This window comes from Physella acuta, unplaced genomic scaffold (assembly GCF_028476545.2).
Source record: "Physella acuta isolate Inbredline_101_S28 unplaced genomic scaffold, ASM2847654v3 ptg001328l, whole genome shotgun sequence".
Taxonomy (NCBI): Eukaryota; Metazoa; Mollusca; class Gastropoda; family Physidae; genus Physella; species Physella acuta.
This window is the reverse complement of record NW_026732843.1, coordinates 466,277-488,513: the sequence shown is the minus strand read 5'-3', so window position 1 is coordinate 488,513 and position 22,237 is coordinate 466,277. Positions and strand designations below refer to the sequence as shown.

The 22,237-nt window shown below is 40.1% G+C and overlaps 1 protein-coding gene and 1 long non-coding RNA gene across 2 annotated transcripts; one reads left to right on the top strand and one right to left on the bottom strand.

Annotated features, from left to right (window-relative positions):
• Positions 1–2,800: 2,800 nt before the first annotated feature.
• On the bottom strand, positions 2,801–5,849 carry LOC131958423 (collagen alpha-1(II) chain-like). Its single transcript, XM_059323446.1, has 3 exons — positions 5,513–5,849; positions 3,969–4,163; positions 2,801–3,508 (listed from the first exon to the last, which is right to left on the bottom strand). The coding sequence occupies exons 1-3, from the start codon at positions 5,633–5,635 to the stop codon at positions 3,215–3,217; spliced, it is 612 nt and encodes a 203-aa protein (XP_059179429.1). The 5' UTR covers positions 5,636–5,849; the 3' UTR covers positions 2,801–3,214.
• Positions 5,850–17,131: 11,282 nt separating this feature from the next.
• Positions 17,132–20,039, top strand: LOC131958474 (uncharacterized). Its single transcript, XR_009389239.1, has 4 exons — positions 17,132–17,359; positions 17,626–17,701; positions 19,434–19,544; positions 19,743–20,039. It is a non-coding gene; the product is annotated as an uncharacterized LOC131958474 (long non-coding RNA).
• The last annotated feature ends 2,198 nt before the right edge of the window (positions 20,040–22,237 follow it).

Below are 22,237 nucleotides of genomic sequence, written 5' to 3'. Positions count from 1 at the left end.
ATAGCTAAGTGGACACTGACGTCCTAACCTTCATAGCTAAGTGGACAGTGACGTTCTACTTTCATAGCTAAGTGGACACTGACGTCCTAACCTTCATAGTCGTTTAGACAGTGACGTCCTGTCCTTAATAGCTTAGTGGACACTGACGTCCTAACCTTCATAGTCGTTTAGACAGTGACGTCCTGTCCTTCATAGCTAAGTGGACAGTGACGTTCTACTTTCATAGCTAAGTGGACAGTGACGTCCTAACCTTCATAGCCGTTTAGACAGTGACGTCCTGTCCTTCATAGCTTAGTGGACACTGACGTCCTAACCTTCATAGTCGTTTAGACAGTAACGTCCTGTCCTTCATAGCTAAGTGGACAGTGACGTTCTACTTTCATAGCTAAGTGGACAGTGACGTCCTAACCTTCATAGTCGTTTAGACAGTGACGTCCTGTCCTTCATAGCTTAGTGGACACTGACGTCCTAACCTTCATAGTCGTTTAGACAGTGACGTCCTGTCCTTCATAGCTAAGTGGACAGTGACGTTCTACTTTCATAGCTAAGTGGACAGTGACGTTCTACTTTCATAGCTAAGTGGACACTGACGTCCTAACCTTCATAGCTAAGTGGACACTGACGTCCTAACCTTCATAGCTAAGTGGACAGTGACGTTCTACTTTCATAGCTAAGTGGACACTGACGTCCTAACCTTCATAGCTAAGTGGACAGTGACGTTCTACTTTCATAGCTAAGTGGACACTGACGTCCTAACCTTCATAGTCGTTTAGACAGTGACGTCCTGTCCTTAATAGCTTAGTGGACACTGACGTCCTAACCTTCATAGTCGTTTAGACAGTGACGTCCTGTCCTTCATAGCTAAGTGGACAGTGACGTTCTACTTTCATAGCTAAGTGGACAGTGACGTCCTAACCTTCATAGCCGTTTAGACAGTGACGTCCTGTCCTTCATAGCTTAGTGGACACTGACGTCCTAACCTTCATAGTCGTTTAGACAGTAACGTCCTGTCCTTCATAGCTAAGTGGACAGTGACGTTCTACTTTCATAGCTAAGTGGACAGTGACGTTCTACTTTCATAGCTAAGTGGACACTGACGTCCTAACCTTCATAGCTAAGTGGACACTGACGTTCTACTTTCATAGCTAAGTGGACACTGACGTCCTAACCTTCATAGCTAAGTGGACAGTGACGTTCTACTTTCATAGCTAAGTGGACACTGACGTCCTAACCTTCATAGCTAAGTGGACACTGACGTCCTAACCTTCATAGCTAAGTGGACAGTGACGTCCTAACCTTCATAGCCGTTTAGACAGTGACGTCCTGTCCTTCATAGCTTAGTGGACACTGACGTCCTAACCTTCATAGTCGTTTAGACAGTAACGTCCTGTCCTTCATAGCTAAGTGGACAGTGACGTTCTACTTTCATAGCTAAGTGGACAGTGACGTTCTACTTTCATAGCTAAGTGGACACTGACGTCCTAACCTTCATAGCTAAGTGGACACTGACGTTCTACTTTCATAGCTAAGTGGACACTGACGTCCTAACCTTCATAGCTAAGTGGACAGTGACGTTCTACTTTCATAGCTAAGTGGACACTGACGTCCTAACCTTCATAGCTAAGTGGACACTGACGTCCTAACCTTCATAGCTAAGTGGACACTGACGTCCTAACCTTCATAGCTAAGTGGACAGTGACGTCCTAACCTTCATAGCCGTTTAGACAGTGACGTCCTGTCCTTCATAGCTTAGTGGACACTGACGTCCTAACCTTCATAGCTAAGTGGACAGTGACGTCCTAACCTTCATAGCCGTTTAGACAGTGACGTCCTAACCTTCATAGCCGTTTAGACAGTGACGTCCTACGGACCGGAGCCTGTGGACTGTGTGGTGGTAATCGCGCGCTCTACCACACGACCACGCCGTACATCATACAACATTATATTTTGTATTTTTTGCCATCTTAAAGAATGTTGAGCACCGCCATTTATCGTATTCTATACTGTTATAAATATGTTATTTTACTAATCTTTCAAGCAGGATTTATAAAGAATAATTTAAGCTCATAAATCAGTCTCAAGATTAGGTCTAAGAAGCCGTTGATGTTTGTGCAGGGTTAAAAGTTTCTAAACATTCATTCACTGACACCTGTTGGTGGTGAGTAAACCTTGCCAGGTGCGCGGATTAAGACGTTAATCCCCACCACCTGTAGCTGTCGTTAATTATACATTTGGGTTTTAGGTTATCAAAACCGACACGAAAACATAAAGCTCGGTGTAAATTTAAAAATGGCACTTCTAAAAACGTTAAACTAGGCCTCACATTCCACGAATCTTTGTAACAACGGTTTTGTATAAAAACAACTAGGCCTACTGCTTCAAAGTCGTTTGCAATCACGTTTAAGTTCACATATAGCGTATTGGTAGCGATCTGTTTTTCTTATGTGTGAGTGAGTTAAAGAACACTTTCTTTAAAACTTTTCTGAACTCGGGGTGTTTCTATTTATTGTTTTAATTTTTTTTTCTGCTATACATTTAACGAGTATGTTTTTTCTTATATTCCCTTAGAACTATAACCTGTCTGTATATCGTTTACCGAGGCGACTAGTTTTGTAATGGCCCTCTTCTAGTGTTGGCTTAAGGTGATTTTACAGATAACAACGTGCTATAGTTCGTACTTTGACATAGGCTACAAGATATCACTCCAACACACACAAAAATCAGTTCATGTTAATGTTCTGTCAGATTAAGAGATTAGTGCTTTAATCATTTGTCGGGTGAAAATAAAAATAAATGCAAACACTATATTAGATCTGGTTTCCAAATAAAACAATCAAGACAGTCGGTCGAGGTTTTTGGATACTTTTAGAATAGTGTATTTAGCAGATGTGCACAGCTTATAATGTTAAACTGATTTTCTTAAAACTTTTAGAAAATATTTCAATATGTTTTGTTTTTATTTAAATTGTATTTTAAATAATTAAGCTAGTGCTTGAATATTGACTGAACAAATAGGAAATAAATTGGTTACGAAATCGAATTTTACGACCGTATACAATATCAACAGAGCAATTTTAATCAGTGCTAAAATGTGTTAATTTGTTGCCCTTAATCCATCAAAACTTCATAAAATACATCACCATCTAAACACTTCTCCAAGTTAATCTCAAGGTGTTTGGTACCGCGGGTTTCGGCGCCCTACCTATTCGGCGCCCTACATATTCACTTGGACTGTCATGTTCTGGGACCTGTTGTCAGCGCCCTCCACGGTTGGTGCAGCTCTCTCAGTTCTAGACGCACTCTGGGCGCTCTCTTCGTCTCCAGGGCGCTGCATGGGCTGCACCGCGATACCGCTGGCAAGGTCATCACTGGCTACTGCTGCGTTCAATCCGGCGGTGTCTGCTACTCCAGCGGCGGCATTGGCTGCGGAGTCGTCTGTAGGCCCGACTGCGGCATTAGCTGCGGCGTCGTCAGCTACAGCAGCACCAGCATCAGCATTTGCTGCAAGCTAGGGGGGGGGGGGGGGTAAAGAAGATCATTACTGGGATATTTTTAACATTCTCCCATGTTTAGTATTATCTTCATTCTATACATGCATTGATACAAACTGTCACAGCCATATATCTAAGCATAAAAGAACGTTAATCGTATTTGAAAAGTATTCTAAATACGTCGTGTTTTAACTGTATTCTGTATTACACAAACAGGCCTACACTCATTACAGGAGCCTTGACAAACTGATGCAGATGATTACATGGAATACGGAGATATCAATCGTTTATACTTATTTAAGCTACGCCTTGTCTTGAACTGTGCTTTATTTGCAACAACAAAAAGCAATAATTGTACTTTTAATATTTCGAGATATTGTATCAAAAAGTTCTTTATGTCTCTAGTATCGCATCGATTAATTTATAGAATAACAAGATAGAGGTTTATAAAGTCGAATATGTTATACTTGAACTGACCTGTGCCCCCTCGACAACATCCCCAGGGTGGATAGAGATGGGACACTTCTTGCAACACTCCCCTTCAGGCAGATAGGCCTCCTTGTTGTCCGGACAGACGATGGTGTCGTTACACTTGATCTTGTAGCAGATGGAAGACTTTTCCACCACACACTTGCATAGCTCGCATGGATCTGGGTAGTAGACCTCTCCTGCCTGGGAAAGTATAAAAGTTGGCAATGTGAGGCAGACGTAGATCAGTTGGTGGGGGGTTAATGCAACTGATTACAATATTGGAGCTGAGGTTTAATTATTTAGATTTAAAGACTTAAGGAAAATTGTTAATATTACTGATAAAACAAATTTGGGGCAAATTTTTTAAGTTACAGATTTAAAGACTTAGTGCAAATGGTTAAAATTACTGATTTAAAAAGTTTGGGCAAAGAGTTAAAGTTGCGGAATTGAACACACTTTAGACAGAAAGTTAAAATTACAGATTTAAATATATCTGGCAGATGTTTGATATTACAATTTTAAAGACTTGTGGTAAGGGGTTAAAATTAGAGAATTAAAGATTTGAATCAGAGATTGGATGTCAACTGCATCACACTTTCAAACTTAAATTAGAAAGTTCTGAAACTAGAACCACAACCCAGATATCCAGAAGCTTTTAAAAATTAACATTTTCAATTGTTGTATATTATGATCATATCACAGTCGTATGATAAAATATTGTCACCAATAATCCTACCCGTGCATATCGATTGTACGGTAATTTGGAGCTAGCTGATAGGAAGCTAACCTCAGTGGAACAGAGACTTAAGTAGAGGCAAATGTCAGTGGAACAGAGACTTAAGTAGAGGCAAATGTCAGTGGAACAGAGACTTAAGTAGAGGCAAATGTCAGTAGAACAGAGACTAAAGTAGAGGCAAATGTCAGTGGAACAGAGACTAAAGTAGAGGCAAATGTCAGTGGAACAGAGACTAAAGTAGAGGCAAATGTCAGTAGAACAGAGACTAAAGTAGAGGCAAATGTCAGTGGAACAGAGACTAAAGTAGAGGCAAATGTCAGTGGAACAGAGACTAAAGTAGAGGCAAATGTCAGTAGAACAGAGACTAAAGTAGAGGCAAATGTCAGTAGAACAGAGACTAAAGTAGAGGCAAATGTCAGTGGAACAGAGACTTAAGTAGAGGCAAATGTCAGTGGAACAGAGACTAAAGTAGAGGCAAATGTCAGTGGAACAGAGACTAAAGTAGAGGCAAATGTCAGTAGAACAGAGACTAAAGTAGAGGCAAATGTCAGTAGAACAGAGACTAAAGTAGAGGCAAATGTCAGTGGAACAGATACTAAAGTAGAGGCAAATGTCAGTAGAACAGAGACTAAAGTAGAGGCAAATGTCAGTGGAACAGATACTAAAGTAGAGGCAAATGTCAGTGGAACAGAGACTAAAGTAGAGGCAAATGTCAGTGGAACAGAGACTAAAGTAGAGGCAAATGTCAGTGGAACAGAGACTAAAGTAGAGGCAAATGTCAGTGGAACAGAGACTAGAGGCAAACCTCACCTACCTTATATTCTACACCATTATTCTCACAATTGCTAGTTCTGATGATGGGTTTGGCCTCTTGACCATTGGTCAATTCAAATATGACCACACATAGCAGAGCACTCAGCGCGAAACAGATTTTCATCTTAAAACTTTAGAACAGTCTGAGCACAATCAGAAAGAAAGAAAGAACCGCTGGTTTTACTTGATCAAGATGCTTTTAACTGGCTGGGTTCTGCTACTTACGTCCAAATGAAATATCCCAAGACAAGTGCTCGCCTATATCAACAACTTAATACACAAATATACAGCTGCACCTGCAGTCAATCGATATGTAAATAAGTTCCAACAGGCAATTGCCCAATATTAACTTCTGTAACAGATTTGGCAAAAAAAAATGGATCAATGTTCTGGCAGAGGGATTAACTTTACTTACATGAAGGATTAACCGTAGAATTTTTTGTGAGTTAAAGTTTTAGAGAGAAAAAAATGTTTGGCAGTAAATATGCTGAGGTGCATAAAAATGTTTTCTACAGAAGGTGTGTGTGGGGGGGGGGGGGAGTTGTTGTTCGTTATGGTGTGATTTCACATTAGCAGAAACATTTAGTTTAACTATTAAACTCTTGAGTACCCAGGTGGTCCAAATATAAGCCAAAGATGATTTATTTGCATAGGGAATAAAGAAGAGATAAAATTGTTCAGAATAGAAGTGGAAAAATAAATGAGAAAATATCTTTAAAAATGTCAAAGATAATTTTGAATTCTGCATAAATAAGACAAATATTAACTGGAAAAAAAACCAAGAAATAATACAAAAATAATTTCAATGATCATAAATTGGTGCTTGAAACTGGATTGGATTTATGATTAAGGACTAATTAGAGAAAATTATTACAACATATATTCGACTCATGTAAGACACCACCCACCCTTTCCCAACCCTTTCCCTAGATCATGACATCACAGGCCAACGTGAGTATTGACCATCGTATATTTGTCGGTCAGTTCTCGCCGTTCAGCTCCGAACGATGTAAGGTGCCGCAGGGTCGGGGAAAGAACGACAGGTGGCGCCACTCACCGAGCTTAGCCAGGCGTTAACGTCGCGTGCTGCCAGCGATCAGGTTGGCCGGGATGAAAGACCAACTTTGTTTTGAAGTTTCTGACATAGGAGCCACGCCGGTCTTAGTCAAAGGGAATGTTAAGTGGCCGAGATTTCAAGTAACGTGGCCAAGATTTGAAGTAACGTGGCCAAGATTTGAAGTAACGTGGCCAAGATTTGAAGTAACGTGGCCAAGATGTGAAGTAACGTGACCAAGATTTGAAGTAACGTGGCCAAGATTTGAAGTAACGTGGCCAAGATTTGAAGTAACGTGGCCAAGATTTGAAGCTATGTGGCCAAGATTTGAAGTGTAACGTGGCCAAGATTTCAAATAACGTGGCCAAGATTTGAGGTAACGTGTACAAAGATTTCAAGTAACGTGGCCAAGATTTGAAGTAACCTGGCCAAGATTTGAAGTAACATGGCCAAGATTTCAAGTAACGTGGCCAAGATTTGAAATAACGTGGCTAAGATGTGAAGTAACATGGCCAAGATTTGAAGTTATGTGGCCAAAATTTGAAGTAACGTGGCCAAGATGTGAAGTAACGTGGCCAAGATGTGAAGTTATGTGGCCAAGATTTGAAGTAACGTGGCCAAGATGTGAAGTAACGTGGCCAAGATGTGAAGTTATGTGGCCAAGATTTGAAATTCGGTATCATAAAAGAGTGTTGCCTTTACGTTTCTGTTTGATAGGAAATCCGTTACAACATGCATTCATATAAAAAAATTAAATGGCCTAAAGTAATTAAACAAATCTTTGTTATAATAGTAAAACCATTGGTCAACAAATATTTTGATACACTTTGACCAACACGTTTACTTTAACTAGAAAGCTAATGACAATATATGTTTGTCTTATTTTCAGTACATTTAAAAGAAGTTTATTGGTGTAAGGTTTTACTCTCTCCATTCGATGTGAACACTAGCTTACCTTGCTCATAAGGTTATCAACACTCAATTGTTTTCATCTTGCTTGTAACTGAATATAGCAATATTTTAATTAATTTGTTATTAATTTAATAAATAATTATATTGTGAATGACATATCTAGCATAGTCATCGAAAAGTTATTGCTTCAGTAGAACTTTTTGCTCCAAAATTAGCTTGACCACAGAAGACAAACAGACAAACACACATCCGAACAGCGACAGAATAGGCTGTAAGTGAAAAACAGAGGTTATTTTTTTACAAAAGGCTCCCTTTAACATTCATTCTGACATTTATTTCAGATGACGAATCTGATAAATCAATTTTGGCTTTTAAAGTGTGTGCATGTGTGTGCTTGTGTGAGCGCGCGTGTGTGCACGTGTGTGTGCTTGTGTGAGCGCGTGTGAAATTTAAATGTACATTCATAAAAAAATGTCCTCTCGCGAACACTTTGCTTTTAAAATTATTTCACCACATTAAAATTTTGCTGCTCTTGCGATTTTGACAAATATTAAGAATGAAGTTTAGAATAAATCTAAGCTAATTCTCTGCTAAAGCTAATCTATATTCTATTTAATATTTTTTTAATTGTAAACGAACTTCGAAAATTAGAAACAAAAAAAAAATCAACCGCCCAGTGAAAGAAAAAAATCGATTTTCTGCATCTGAAGCGTGAAATGAATTTTTTAAAACATTTGTTTCATAATGGCCTGGGCTGATGGTAAACGTGTTGCCTGGCGTGGGCACAGGTTATTGGAGGCGTTGGTAGGTGGGGGTCAAGGGTTACGTTATATATGTGGACCCAGGTTATTGGAGGTGTTGGTAGGTGGGGGTAAAGGGTTACGTTATATCTGTGGCCCAGGTTATTGGAGGTGTAGGTAGATGGGGGTCAAGGGTTACGTTATATCTGTGGGCGTGGGCCCAGGTTATTGGAGGTGTAGGTAGATGGGGGTCAAGGGTTACGTTATATCTGTGGGCGTGGGCCCACGTTATTGGAGGTGTTGGTAGGTGGGGGTCAAGGGTTACGTTATATCTGTGGGCGTGGACCCAGGTTATTGGAGGTGTTGGTAGGTGGGGGTCAAGGGTTACGTTATATCTGTGGGCCCAGGTTATTGGAGGTGTTGGTAGGTGGGGGTCAAGGGTTACGTTATATCTGTGGGCCCAGGTTATTGGAGGTGTTGGTAGGTGGGGGTCAAGGGTTACGTTATATCTGTGGACCCAGGTTATTGGAGGTGTTGGTAGGTGGGGGTCAAGGGTTACGTTATATCTGTGGGCCCAGGTTATTGGAGGTGTTGGTAGGTGGGGGTCAAGGGTTACGTTATATCTGTGGGCGTGGACCCAGGTTATTGGAGGTGTAGGTAGGTGGGGGTCAAGGGTTACGTTATATCTGTGGGCCCAGGTTATTGGAGGTGTTGGTAGGTGGGGGGTCAAGGGTTACGTTATATCTGTGGGCGTGGGCCCAGGTTATTGGAGGTGTAGGTAGGTGGGGGTCAAGGGTTACGTTATATATGTGGGCGTGGGCCCAGGTTATTGGAGGTGTAGGTAGGTGGGGGTCAAGGGTTATGTTATATCTGTGGGCGTGGGCCCAGGTTATTGGAGGTGTAGGTAGGTGGGGGTCAAGGGTTACGTTATATCTGTGGGCGTGGACCCAGGTTATTGGAGGTGTTGGTAGGTGGGGGTCAAGGGTTACTTTATATATGTGGGCCCAGGTTATTGGAGGTGTTGGTAGGTGGGGGTCAAGGGTTACGTTATATCTGTGGGCGTGGACCCAGGTTATTGGAGGTGTTGGTAGGTGGGGGTCAAGGGTTATGTTATATCTGTGGACCCAGGTTATTGGAGGTGTTGGTAGGTGGGGGTCAAGGGTTACGTTATATCTGTGGGCGTGGACCCAGGTTATTGGAGGTGTTGGTAGGTGGGGGTCAAGGGTTATGTTATATCTGTGGACCCAGGTTATTGGAGGTGTAGGTAGGTGGGGGTCAAGGGTTATGTTATATCTGTGGGCCCATGTGGGTTACGTTATATATGTGGGCCCATGTGGGTTACGTTATATATGTGGGCCCATGTGGGTTACGTTATATATGTGGGCCCATGTGGGTTACGTTATATATGTGGGCCCATGTGGGTTACGTTATATATGTGGGCCCATGTGGGTTAAGTTAGTGGCGTCGCTAGGTCAGGTGTCAACCGGTGCGGCACCGCATGGTGTCACCCCACCCCGGTCGTTAACTGAAAATATTCAACTAAACTTTTATTTCCTCTGTAAATTTAGCAATTTGTTTAACTCCCCCCCCACACCAACTTGTCGGGGTCAGTCATCAATTTGTATTTAAAAAACTTTTAAACTTTAATTAGTTATCAATTGAACCAGTAAAAAGCATTTTTTTCTATATATTTTTAATTTTTTGGTCCTAATGCCCCCCCCCCCCCCCAAATGGTGTCACAAAAATGCGGTCTGGACCCCACCCCCGCATCCGACGCCCCTGGGTTACATTATATCTAAGTGGGTCCAGGTTATTGGAGCTGTTGTTAGACCAGGTGAGGTTGGGGGTTACGTTACATCCAACTTAGCAGTTGATCAGAAGCTTTAATCATAGGAGTTAGTTTTTTGTTGTGATGAGTTAATGTTATTGTACACAGAAACACAAATATATGAGCAATAACAGGAATATACACAAATAAGGACACACACACATACAAACATACAAGCACACACAGTATGCCGCATTTGTACATTCTTACAGGTAAAACAATGCTCGTCCTTTTTAAACACACATCAAGACACACACAACACAAAACATATAACAAACGCACTAATGTATATGTACACACTAAGTAGTGACATGCATGTACACAGATACATCTCCTCTCTCTGGGTATTACTTTCTCTCCTTTGCTTTCCTTTTATATCCTCTCACCTTCCTCTTTCCCTACCCCCACCCAACTCCATCCCCATCTCCCATTTCCACCCCACCCACCTTTGTTATTTAAAACATTCCAATCGTTTCGATAGAATCAAATCACAAATTGAAACCTAAGCTTAATTTTAGTGCAAAATTGCTAAATATTTTTTCTATTTATAAATATGTACATTATGTAAATAACGGAACGATTTGGAATAAATTTATAAACAATTTTTGAAATCAAAGAACGTTGAACGGGCTTTAGCAACGGAGCGAAATTCGCTACTAATTTGGGTGGAGCTATAATTAATTAAGCTGATTACTTTTGTTTGGGATCAATAAAGGGAAAGTCAAGCAGGGATGGTTTGTGTAACACTTGGTTAGTATGTGGGAAAGGTGTGGGCACAGTTATGGTGTGTATGTGGGGGTGGGGTGGAGGTATCACAGTCAGTGTTTGTTTGAGAGGAGGGGGGGGTGGGGATGTTAAAACAGTCATGTTGTGTGTGGGGGAGGGGTGGAGGGAGCACAGTCAGTGTGTGTTTGAGGGGAAGGGGTGGGGATGTTAACACAGTAATGTTGATGAGCCCACAGAACAGCATGGGAAAACCCGAACATTCTTACACCGTGTTTGCTCTTGCGACATGTATACCATACATGTATACCATACATATCTAGGGGAAAACACTCGCAGCAAGTAAGTATACATGTTCCGTGGGGACGTCCTACAGTCACAAGTCTGGACTGAAATCCGAACTCGAAACCTTAGGGCTAGTAGAAGACCGCTTTACCATTCGACCACACAGTCATACTGTAATAACTGTAATTCTGTACATTCAGACATTGGCATACTGTCCACGTTATATAAATCACTAATCTGATTACCTGTAATTACGTACATTCAGACACTACAAATTGTCCTTGTTATGTTCTGTTCGATGCTTGCATATGGCTGTCAACAATACAAAACAAATTTAAAGAGAAGAAAACGAACACAAAAACAAACAGAACAAACTAATACAACAATTTTTAAAATCGTTTCTTTCAGTCTGTGTAAATTAGTTTAAAAAATTAATGTAGAAAAATTGCTCACCAATTTAAATTTGGCCTTCAAACTTCAAAGATATTTTTATACGCAGTTATATTTCTTTTATGGCTTTTGTATATTTTCTGGGATTTGATTTTTACTAGCCCAACTCTTTTGCGCAGAGAAACATTTTTATAAAATAAAGAAATAAACGCAGCACTTTTAAGTTTATGTGAACAACCTGTTTCACGGCCACCAGCGGGGCAGAAAAATAACACAAAAACTAACATAACAAGCAGGAAAATGGAGGGTGGGGGACAGTGGCGGAACTAGAAAAAAAGGGCCACCCCGCAAAAAATTTTTTAGGCCCCCCCTATATATATATATATATATATATATATATATATATATATATATATATATATATATATATGTATATGTATATATATATATATATATATATATATATATATATATATATATATATATATATATATATATATATATATATATATATATATATCATTGGCGTAGCGAGGTCGGGTGTCACCCGGTGCGGCACTTAATGGTGTCACCCCCCCCCCCCCAGAGGCGTAGCGACCCTTCCCGGGTACAAACTTTCAAACTTTCGATTTGCACCCCCCCCCTCAAACTTTCGATTTGCACCCCCCCCCCCTCAACTTTTTCTCCATATTAAACACAAAATACGAACATAGGATTCTCAATGTTGCCTTGTTCGGGTTTTGAAAAAAAAATGTTTTTTTTTTCAATTGAAACAAATTACGACAACATGTCATGTGCGTAAGCCCATTAGTCTGTTTTAAAAATTTAGTTTATTTATCTCTTCTATAGAACCTCTCTACCCCAAATCAGTCAAAAGAATATAAAAAACATGAAAGCTTTGTATAAGTAATGGTGTCTTGTGTTATGTTTATTTTTATGGGGGTTTTTTTTTGTATTTATATTATTAATTTTAAATGCATTTCCTTTTTATACATACAATGCCATTCTTTAGTAATTACTTTATAAAACAAAATAATTAAGAGAAGTAATTACTTTTTATTTGTTTAGTACAAATCTATTAAAAGTAGCTTAAGAGCACCCTTATTTGACTATTTAAAAAAAGGGAAATAATTCATGGAAGTGGTTTGAACGTTTGCTTATCTTTGATAAGTTTGATTGTAGATGAAAGAGGACTCTGCTTTCACGGTGGTTTAAAACCAAAGGGAAAAAGAATATACAAGAGCGTCGTGGGGTGGTGTCTATAGAATAAAGATAATCCAACCGCAGCTACGGTAATCTTTTTACAAAACAACTATGAAGTCAAAAATGCAAGAGAATTATTTTTTTAACTATAAAAAAATGTATTCTGGTCGTCTGTGGGCCCCTAAATGGCGTGGGCCCCCCCCCCCCCCCCCCGCATTGCGGAGTCTGGCGGCACTGTAGTTCCGCCCCTGGTGGGGGAGGGAATATAACACATAAGATGGGTTGGGAAGGCTGTACGTGCTGATCATCTTGACTCATACTAACGTTGCTTTTTTTTAAGGTGTGTGTGAATGTGTTTGTTATGTAATTTATTCAGCTTCCTTCCCCTCCCCTCCCCACCCCCTATAGTTGCATATAGTTTTTAACACAATCCACCAGATGTACACGCGCGTAAGTGGACAGACCTTGTGACACAATAGCGCCTAGCACAAGCCTGGCGCTGAGCTAGACGCAGATAAGTAAACCAAGAAGAAGCCTAATCATCTACTTGCGATGTGTTATTAAAATATGATATTTCGAGTATATAACAATTTTATTTTTTTTTAGTTTCAGTAACGTGTTTGCTGTTGGTGGTTTTTTTTTTTTTTTTTTTTTTTTGGTGTTCGTTGCGGAACTTGTTTTAAAGTTTATTTAATTATTCTCTGAAAAAGGCGCCACTATCTTTAAAATGGCCGTAGGGGGAGCTGTATCTCCACTGCTTCCCCTTGCGTACACTACTGTTCAGCATATGAGATAAGGCACAAAATTTACATTTTTATCCACCTTTCCCATATGATTAATAAACACAAAACCGAAATAGTGTGTTTAAAAGAAAGATTAAAGCAATATGGTCAGCGGGTTAGAGTAATCTGAACTTTCCGCTAAGATGCACCATCGTATCTGTTACAAGACACCACCACCACCTTTAACTATTTCAGGCCGGGAGTTTCTACCAGAAGGACGCGTGCACTTCCTGTTTTTGTGACGACTCGTCCAGAGGCGTAGCAACCCATTTCGGCGCCCTGTGCGAACTATCTATTTAGTGCCCCCCCCCCCCCACACACACACATGTATATATCTATTCATGCTTCCGAAAAAGCCCCCCCCCCCCCCCCACACACACACACCACACATCAGTCCCCGTTAATTGTTTTTTTCCCCGTATCACACAAGCAGCGTAAAAAGCCACCCATAGAGTTAAATGGATATTTTCTTAAATTCGACTGTAATGCAGCTTGGAATAAGCTTGTAATTTTTTTTCTACCCGATTCGGCGCCTCCTCACCCCTCTCCCTTATCTACCCCTCTGGACTCGTCAAGTAGTTCATTTGCGGCTGTCGCGTGTCAAATACCAGACTGTGATGGCGACTCACAGCTTGGGTACGTGGGGGACCAGTGTGGTCCGACCTGCTGGTCTTGGTTATCTATTTGTAACTTGACATCATAGATCTTTTAAAAAGGGGGCAACTTTTCCACCACACACTTGCATAGCTCGCATGGATCTGGGTAGTAGACCTCTCCTGCCTGGGAAAGTATAAAAGTTGGCAATGTGAGGCAGATGTAGATCAGTTGGTGGGGGGTTAATGCTACGGATTGTAGTATTGGGGCTGAGGTTTAAATTTTTAGATTTAAAACTAATTTATTAAATATTTTGGGCAGAGGTTTTTTGTATTATTTCAAAAACTCTGCCCCCTGCATATATCAACTCTGTATCGAAAGTTTAGCTAACCGTCGATTGTTTGTAAATTATCTTCTTTAACTTTGGGGTGATCACGAGATCACAGTTATAAAAACAAATAGAAGCAAACGACAGTAGAACAGAGACTAAAGTAGAAGCGAAACTCACTTACCTTATATTGTACACCATTATTCTGGCAATTACTGATTCTGCTTACGGATATGGCACCTTGACCATTGGTAAATTCAAATATGACCACAGATAGCAGAGCACTCAGCGCGAAACAGATTTTCATCTTAAAACTTTGGAACAGTCTGAGCACAATCAGAAAGAAAGAAAGAACCGCTGGTTTTACTTGATCAAGATGCTTTTAACTGGCTGGGTTCTGCTACTAATGTCCAAATGAAATATCCAAAGAAAAGTTCTCGCCTGTCGCCTCATATACGACTAATAGACATAGGCTATATACAGTGCATTTAATCGATATGTAAATAAGTTTCATCAGGCAATTTCACAATATAAACTTCTGTAACAGATTAGACAAAAAAGTGGATCAATGTTTAGCAGAGGGATTAAGTTAAAGTGAGTTAAAGTTTTAAAGATAAAAATATTCGGCAGTAAACTTGCTGAGGTGTACAAAAATGTTTGCTGAAGAATGTGGGTTTTTTCATTAGGGTGTGATGAAATGTTAAGTAACGTGACACAGATTTGAAGTGAGGTATTAAATGTAGAACGTCAAAACGGAAACTTTAAAAATTAATAAAAGTTTGTCAACCAAAAAGTATATGGCCAATTTACCAAATCTTCTGTAAAATATGTTTTTTAAAAGTCTGCTTCGTTAGACTAAGAATGATTCAAACAGATTTACTTTGGTAATGTCGGGGATTATGTTATAACTGTGGGCAAAAAGTTATTTGAGCTGTTGTTATGTGAGGTAAGGTAAGGTTATGTTATATGTAACCAGAGGCGTAGCGAGGGGGAGGGCGGGGGTGCGGACCGCACCGGGTGACACTATTTAAGAGGGTGACACCAATGCAAAAAATAGCAAAATGTATAGAGAAATACTTAAGGGTGGGGGTGCAAATTGAAAGTTTGAGGGGGGGGGGGTGCAAATCAAAAGTTTGAGGGGGGATGCAAATTGAAAGTTTGTCCCCGGGAAGGGTCACTACGCCTTGGGGGGGGGGGGGGGGGGTGACACCATTAAGCGCCGCACCGGGTGACACCCGACCTCGATACGCCACTGTATGTAACTTAGCAATAGATCAGTAGCTTTAATAATACGATTTTTTTTGTTGTGGTGAGTTGTTATTGTGCACAAACACACACATATATATATATATATATATATATATATATATATATATATATATATATATATATATATATATATATACATACATACGAGCACAAACAGAAATTGACAGAAATAAAGACAGACACACATACATGCATACAAGAACACACCATCCGGAATGTGTACATTCTTATAAGTAAAACAATGCATGTGGTTTTTTAACACACAGCACAATACACACAATACAACACAATACATATAACACACGATCTAATGTATATGTACACACTAAGTAGTGACACACATATTGTACACAGATACATCTACGCTCTCTGGGTATCACTTTCTCTCCTTTACTTACTTTTACGGAACGGTTTGGAATAAATGTGTAATCATTCTTGAAATCAAAGAACGTTAAATGGCCTGGAGAGAAAATCTTTAGCAACGGCGCGAAATGGGCTACTAATTTGGGTGAAGTTGTAATTAATTAAGCTGATTACCTTTTGTTTGGGATCAATAAAGAAAAAATCAAGCAGGGATGGTTTGTGTAACATTTGCTTAGTATGTGGGAAATGTGTGGGCACAGTCATGGTGTGTGTGTGGTGGGGATAGCACAGTCAGTGTGTGTTTGAGGAGAGGGGGGATGTTAACACAGTCATGTTGATGAGCCGATAGAAAAGCATGGAAAAACCCGAATATTCTTACACCTCGTTTGCTCTTGCGATATGTAGGCCTATACATACATATCTAGAGGGAAAACAGAGCAAGTAAGTATACAGGTTCGGTGGGGAAAATGTTTTTATAATCTAACATTTACTTTTGTGAGGTTTTTTTCTAAACATGTATGATTTTCATGTCGCAAGTGTAAACGCATTGTTAGCAATCAAACAAAAAACAACTGGTAGATTTTTTGTATCTTCATCATAAGGTGTTTTTTTATTATTATTTTGAACGACATTATATTTATCATTTGAAAATTGAATCTATATATATTACCACTGAGCAGAGAAACATTTTAAACAAACTATCATGCACACCGAATGCTAACTCTAGTACACTTTAGGTCCTTAAAAGTTGAGCGCTAAAGTAAATGGATTTTTGTTTTCACTTTTTTAACATTTTGTTGACAATATGTGACATGCATACTGTCGGTATTATCATTATGTTAATCATCTAACTTGCTTTTATTTTGCTTGAGTAATATACTCACTTAGCAATGAAATCTAATAGAAATAAAACAAATTTAAATGTAACAAAAATAAAAGAATTTATTAGACATCATTAGACTACTTACAAATGAGTACTGATCCAGAATGAGAATATTTAGAACAAGTGGACTTTAAATGAAACCGTGATGACGCTTCTTGGTTGTAAATTTTCTTCGACAACCTGATGCTCATATTCTTAATTGGGTTTTTGTGTTTCCCGCGTACTGTGTAGCACCGGTGCTAAACACGGTGCCGAGAATCACACATTACAGTCAACTATCATGGTGTCAACTTTTACACGCACATGTTGATAATTTTTTAGCCAGTCGGGAAAATCCTTGTCAGATATTGTCCAAACTCAAACTGCCATAACTCCAGCAATCCGAGGGGTCGGTGGTCTGTGGGCCATGCTTGGGGTCCTGTGGTCAGTGGTCCGCGATCACTCTGTTTTAGGCTACAAGCTGTGAACTGTCGCTTTTTGGGATGAACACATCGGTAAGTGTTGCTGTCGTCCGTATTGTAGCACCGCGCTGCCATGATGCCTCAACCCGAGTACCTCTACCCTAACCCTACCCTAACCATAACCCTGGCTTCAAGCTAACTCGTTTATTTGTTAATGTCAATAGTGATATTTACATTCCTTAAAGCAAGGTTTATCTTGTTGTTGGGGGAGGGGGAAGGTAGAGGTTGTGTTTTGGAATAAATGTATTACTATTGTTGATGTTTTAATATGAGATATAATTATCGATCTCTACTTTCAGTATTACGTAACTGTCGTCATCATCGTCTGCCAGTCTGCCGCCATCTTGTCCTGCAGGAATCCTGACCGTAATGCACGTACGTCACCCTAGAGGTCTCTGTTGTAGCTGTTGGTGTTTTGGATGTGTCACCCTAGAGGTCTCTGTATGTTGTAGCTGTTGGTGTTTTGTGTGTGTCACACTAGAGGTCTCTGTATGTTGCAGTTGTTGGTATAGTCACACTAGAGGTCTCTGTATGTTGTAGCTGTTGGTGTTTTGTGTGTGTCACACTAGAGGTCTCTGTATGTTGTAGCTGTTGGTGTTTTGTGTGTGTCACACTAGAGGTCTCTGTATGTTGTAGCTGTTGGTGTTTTGTGTATGTCACACTAGAGGTCTCTGTATGTTGTAGCTGTTGGTACAGTCACACTAGAGGTCTCTGTATGTTGTAGATGTTGGTGTTTTGTGTGTGTATAGTCACACTAGAGGTCTCTGTATGTTGTAGCTGTTGGTGTTTTATGTGTGTCACACTAGAGGTCTCTGTATGTTGTAGCTGTTGGTGTTTTGTGTGTGTCACTCTAGAGGTCTCTGTATGTTGTAGCTGTTGGTGTTTTGTGTGTGTCACACTAGAGGTCTCTGTATGTTGTAGCTGTTGGTGTTTTGTGTGTGTATAGTCACACTAGAGGTCTCTGTATGTTGTAGCTGTTGGTGTTTTGTGTGTGTCACACTAGAGGTCTCTGTATGTTGTAGCTGTTGGTGTTTTGTGTGTGTCACACTAGAGGTCTCTGTATGTTGTAGCTGTTGGTGTTTTGTGTGTCTATAGTCACACTAGAGGTCTCTGTATGTTGTAGCTGTTGGTATAGTCACACTAGAGGTTTCTGTATGTAGTAGCTGTTGGTGTTTTGTGTGTGTCACAGTAGAGGTCTCTGTATGTTGTAGCTGTTGGTGTTTTGTGTGTGTCACACTAGAGGTCTCTGTATGTTGTAGCTGTTGGTGTTTTGTGTGTCTATAGTCACACTAGAGGTCTCTGTATGTTGTAGCTGTTGGTATAGTCACAGTAGAGGTTTCTGTATGTTGTAGTTGTTGGTAGTCACACTAGAGGTTTCTGTATGTTGTAGCTGTTGGTGTTTTGTGTGTATATAGTTGGGTGATTTGTGTATACAGTTGGATTATTTGTGTATATTTGGATGATTTATGTATACAGTTGGATAATTTGTGTATACAGTTGGATGATTTGTGTATACAGTTGGATGATTTGTGTTTACAGTTGGATTATTTGTGTATATTTGGATGATTTATGTATACAGTTGGATAATTTGTGTATACAGTTGGATGATTTATGTATACAGTTGGGTGATTTGTGTGTGCAGTTGGATTCTCTCAGTATAGTTTGATGTTATGTGTAGGGCATCTGTGTAGATTTCGAGAAAAAATATTTAGTGTCAAGGTAAGTGTGTACATTTAATGTTATCTGTGTACATTTTGATTTTATTTGTGTACCTTTGAATGTCTGTACATTCTGATGTTATTTGTGTGTAGCTGGATTTTTGTACATTCTAATGTCATCTGTGTACAGTTGAGTGTGTGTACATTAAAGTTGTATATGTATACAGTTGGGTGTGTGTACATTAAAGTTGTATATGTATACAGTTGGATGTGTGTACATTTAATTGTATGTGTACAGTTGGGTGTGTGTACATTCTGATAATTTCTGTGTACATTGTGATATTATATGTGTACAGTTGGGTGTGTACACTCTGATATTATATGTGTACAGTTGGGTGTGTGTACATTCTGATCTTATCTGTGTACACTCTGATATTATCTGTGTACAGTTGGCTGCGTCTATCTACAAAAATACCTGCACCACGGCGACCTCTTCCACTCTGACGACTACTGCAATGTGCTACGGTGCGACAAAGGGAGGCTAATCCCGATCAAAGGAAGTGAGTTGGGTAACGCTCCATGCGCACACATACACGCACACACATACACGCACGCACGCACATACACGCACGCATGCATAATCACCCAAATCATAAGATATATGTATATATATATGTATATATATATATATGTGTATATATATATATATATATATATATATATATATATATATATATATATATAATGCTCTGTCCCAGGCTGTATTGACGAGAATGGTGTCTGCTACAGATTTGGGGAAATTTTCTTAGAAAATATCGCCAAAACCTGGTACAAATGTTACTGCGAGATACAGAAGACCTACAGCCAAAACTGGATCCGTATATATAAATGCTATACGAAATAATGGTCTACTGTTTTAAACGCAGTCCAACTGTTTAAAGTGATGGTCAAATGTTATTAAGTTAAGGTCCAATGTTGTGTGTATCCCGCACGGTCAAATGATGTAATCTGTCATTTATAAGCTGACCTACCATAAAAAATAAACTGTTCATGTTAGCTGTTCGTATACGGCGTTGTCATCTCTTGATGTCTGTGAATATTGTATAGTGCCTGTTTTGTTTAGCGCATTGGTTCTTAACCTGGGTTCGATCAAACTACGAGGGTTCGGTGATTTTGTCTCAAGGGTTTGGCGAAGGTCAAAACACGCAACCGACTAACACAATTGGATTTTGTCAGTGGTGCAGACGTTCATACGATTAAGAAGGGTTCGGTGAATACGCTTATGAAACTGGTGGGGTTCATTACCTCCGAGAAGTTAAGAACCACATGAAAGGGAAAGTCGCCGTACTAAGATTTACCGATGTTGTCGCATGTGTGCTTGTGTCTATTGCAGGATCTTTATTGTAATAGACCGCCTCCTCGTCAATGACCAATTCGCACCTATGCCATTGAATCAACTACAGACATTGTACTATCTTATAAAATTATCCCCACTTATATTAGGCCTGCTAATCTCCCAAATGTGTGGCCAAAGGACTTTTATTTCATTGGTTGCGTAAAAAACAAAAACAAAAAAACAAAATAAAAGGCAGTATTGAACTTTGACTTAACAGGCACGTAAATCTTCAGTCGCTATTTGTTTTTAAACTTCCTTGTAAAGCGAGAGAACTTCGTCAATGTTTTGAAATAAACCACCTAGCAAGGCTGTATATATTTACAAATGGGTAAGAAATGTAACGTTACCCTTTTTAAACACAGTAATCCCGAACGAGGTATATCCCAGCGAGGTATATCCTAGCGAGGTGTATCCTAGCGAGGTATATCCTAGCGAGGTGCATCCTATCGAGGTGTAAATCCTAGCGAGGTGCATCCTAGCGAGGTATATTCTAGCGAGGTGCATCCTAGCGAGGTGAAAATCCTAGCGAGGTATATTCTAGCGAGGTGCATCCTAGCGAGGTATATTCTAGCGAGGTATATCCTAGCGAGGTATATTCTAGCGAGGTGCATCCTAGCGAGGTGTAAATCCTAGCGAGGTGCATCCTAGCGAGGTATATTCTAGCGAGGTGCATCCTAGCGAGGTGTAAATCCTAGCGAGGTATATTCTAGCGATGTGCATCCTAGCGAGGTATATTCTAGCGAGGTATATCCTAGCGAGGTATATCCTAGCGAGGTATATTCTAGCGAGGTATATTCTAGCGAGGTATATCCTAGCGAGGTATATCCTAGCGAGGTATATCTTAGACCTTAATGTCAGAGTTACGATGGGACAGATAACACTGACCATTGTTTCAGAAAGAACAAGTTTGATACATAAAATTATACATGTAACCATTATTGTTGTGTTTAAAGTTTTAATATAAATAGATTGAACTGATTCTTGCAGCCACCAAGTAAGGTGTGGTACATACAAAGATGTAGCACACAAACCATAAGATGTGGTACCAACAGAGATGTAGCACACACGAGTTCAGGTACTCCCGTTTTTATTACGCACAAAAAACTAATACACACACTTAGTTAAAGCACCAACAGATATCGGGTTACCTCGTAGTTCTAGCTTACACGACAAATCAACAGCCACGAATCACGTTGTTCCCATAGATTTACTACCCACAAGGAGCTACCCCCATCTAGTACTCACATCTAGTGCCCACAGACATCTAGTGCCCACAAACATCTAGTGCCCACAAACATCTAGTGCCCACAAACATCTAGTGCCCACAAACATCTAGTGCCCACAAACATCTAGTGCCCACAAACATCTAGTGCCCACAGACATCTAGTGCCCACAGACATCTAGTGCCCACAAACATCTAGTGCCCACAAACATCTAGTGCCCACAAACATCTAGTGCCCACAAACATCTAGTGCCCACAAACATCTAGTGCCCACAAACATCTAGTGCCCACAAACATCTAGTGCCCACAAACATCTAGTGCCCACAAACATCTAGTGCCCATAGACATCTAGTGCCCACAAACATCTAGTGCCCACAAACATCTAGTGCCCACAAACATCTAGTGCCCACAAACATCTAGTGCCCACAAACATCTAGTGCCCACAAACATCTAGCGCCCACAAACATCTAGCGCCCACAAACATCTAGCGCCCACAAACATCTAGTGCCCACAAACATCTAGTGCCCACAAACATCTAGCGCCCACAAACATCTAGCGCCCACAAACATCTAGCGCCCACAAACATCTAGCGCCCACAAACATCTAGTGCCCACAAACATCTAGTGCCCACAAAC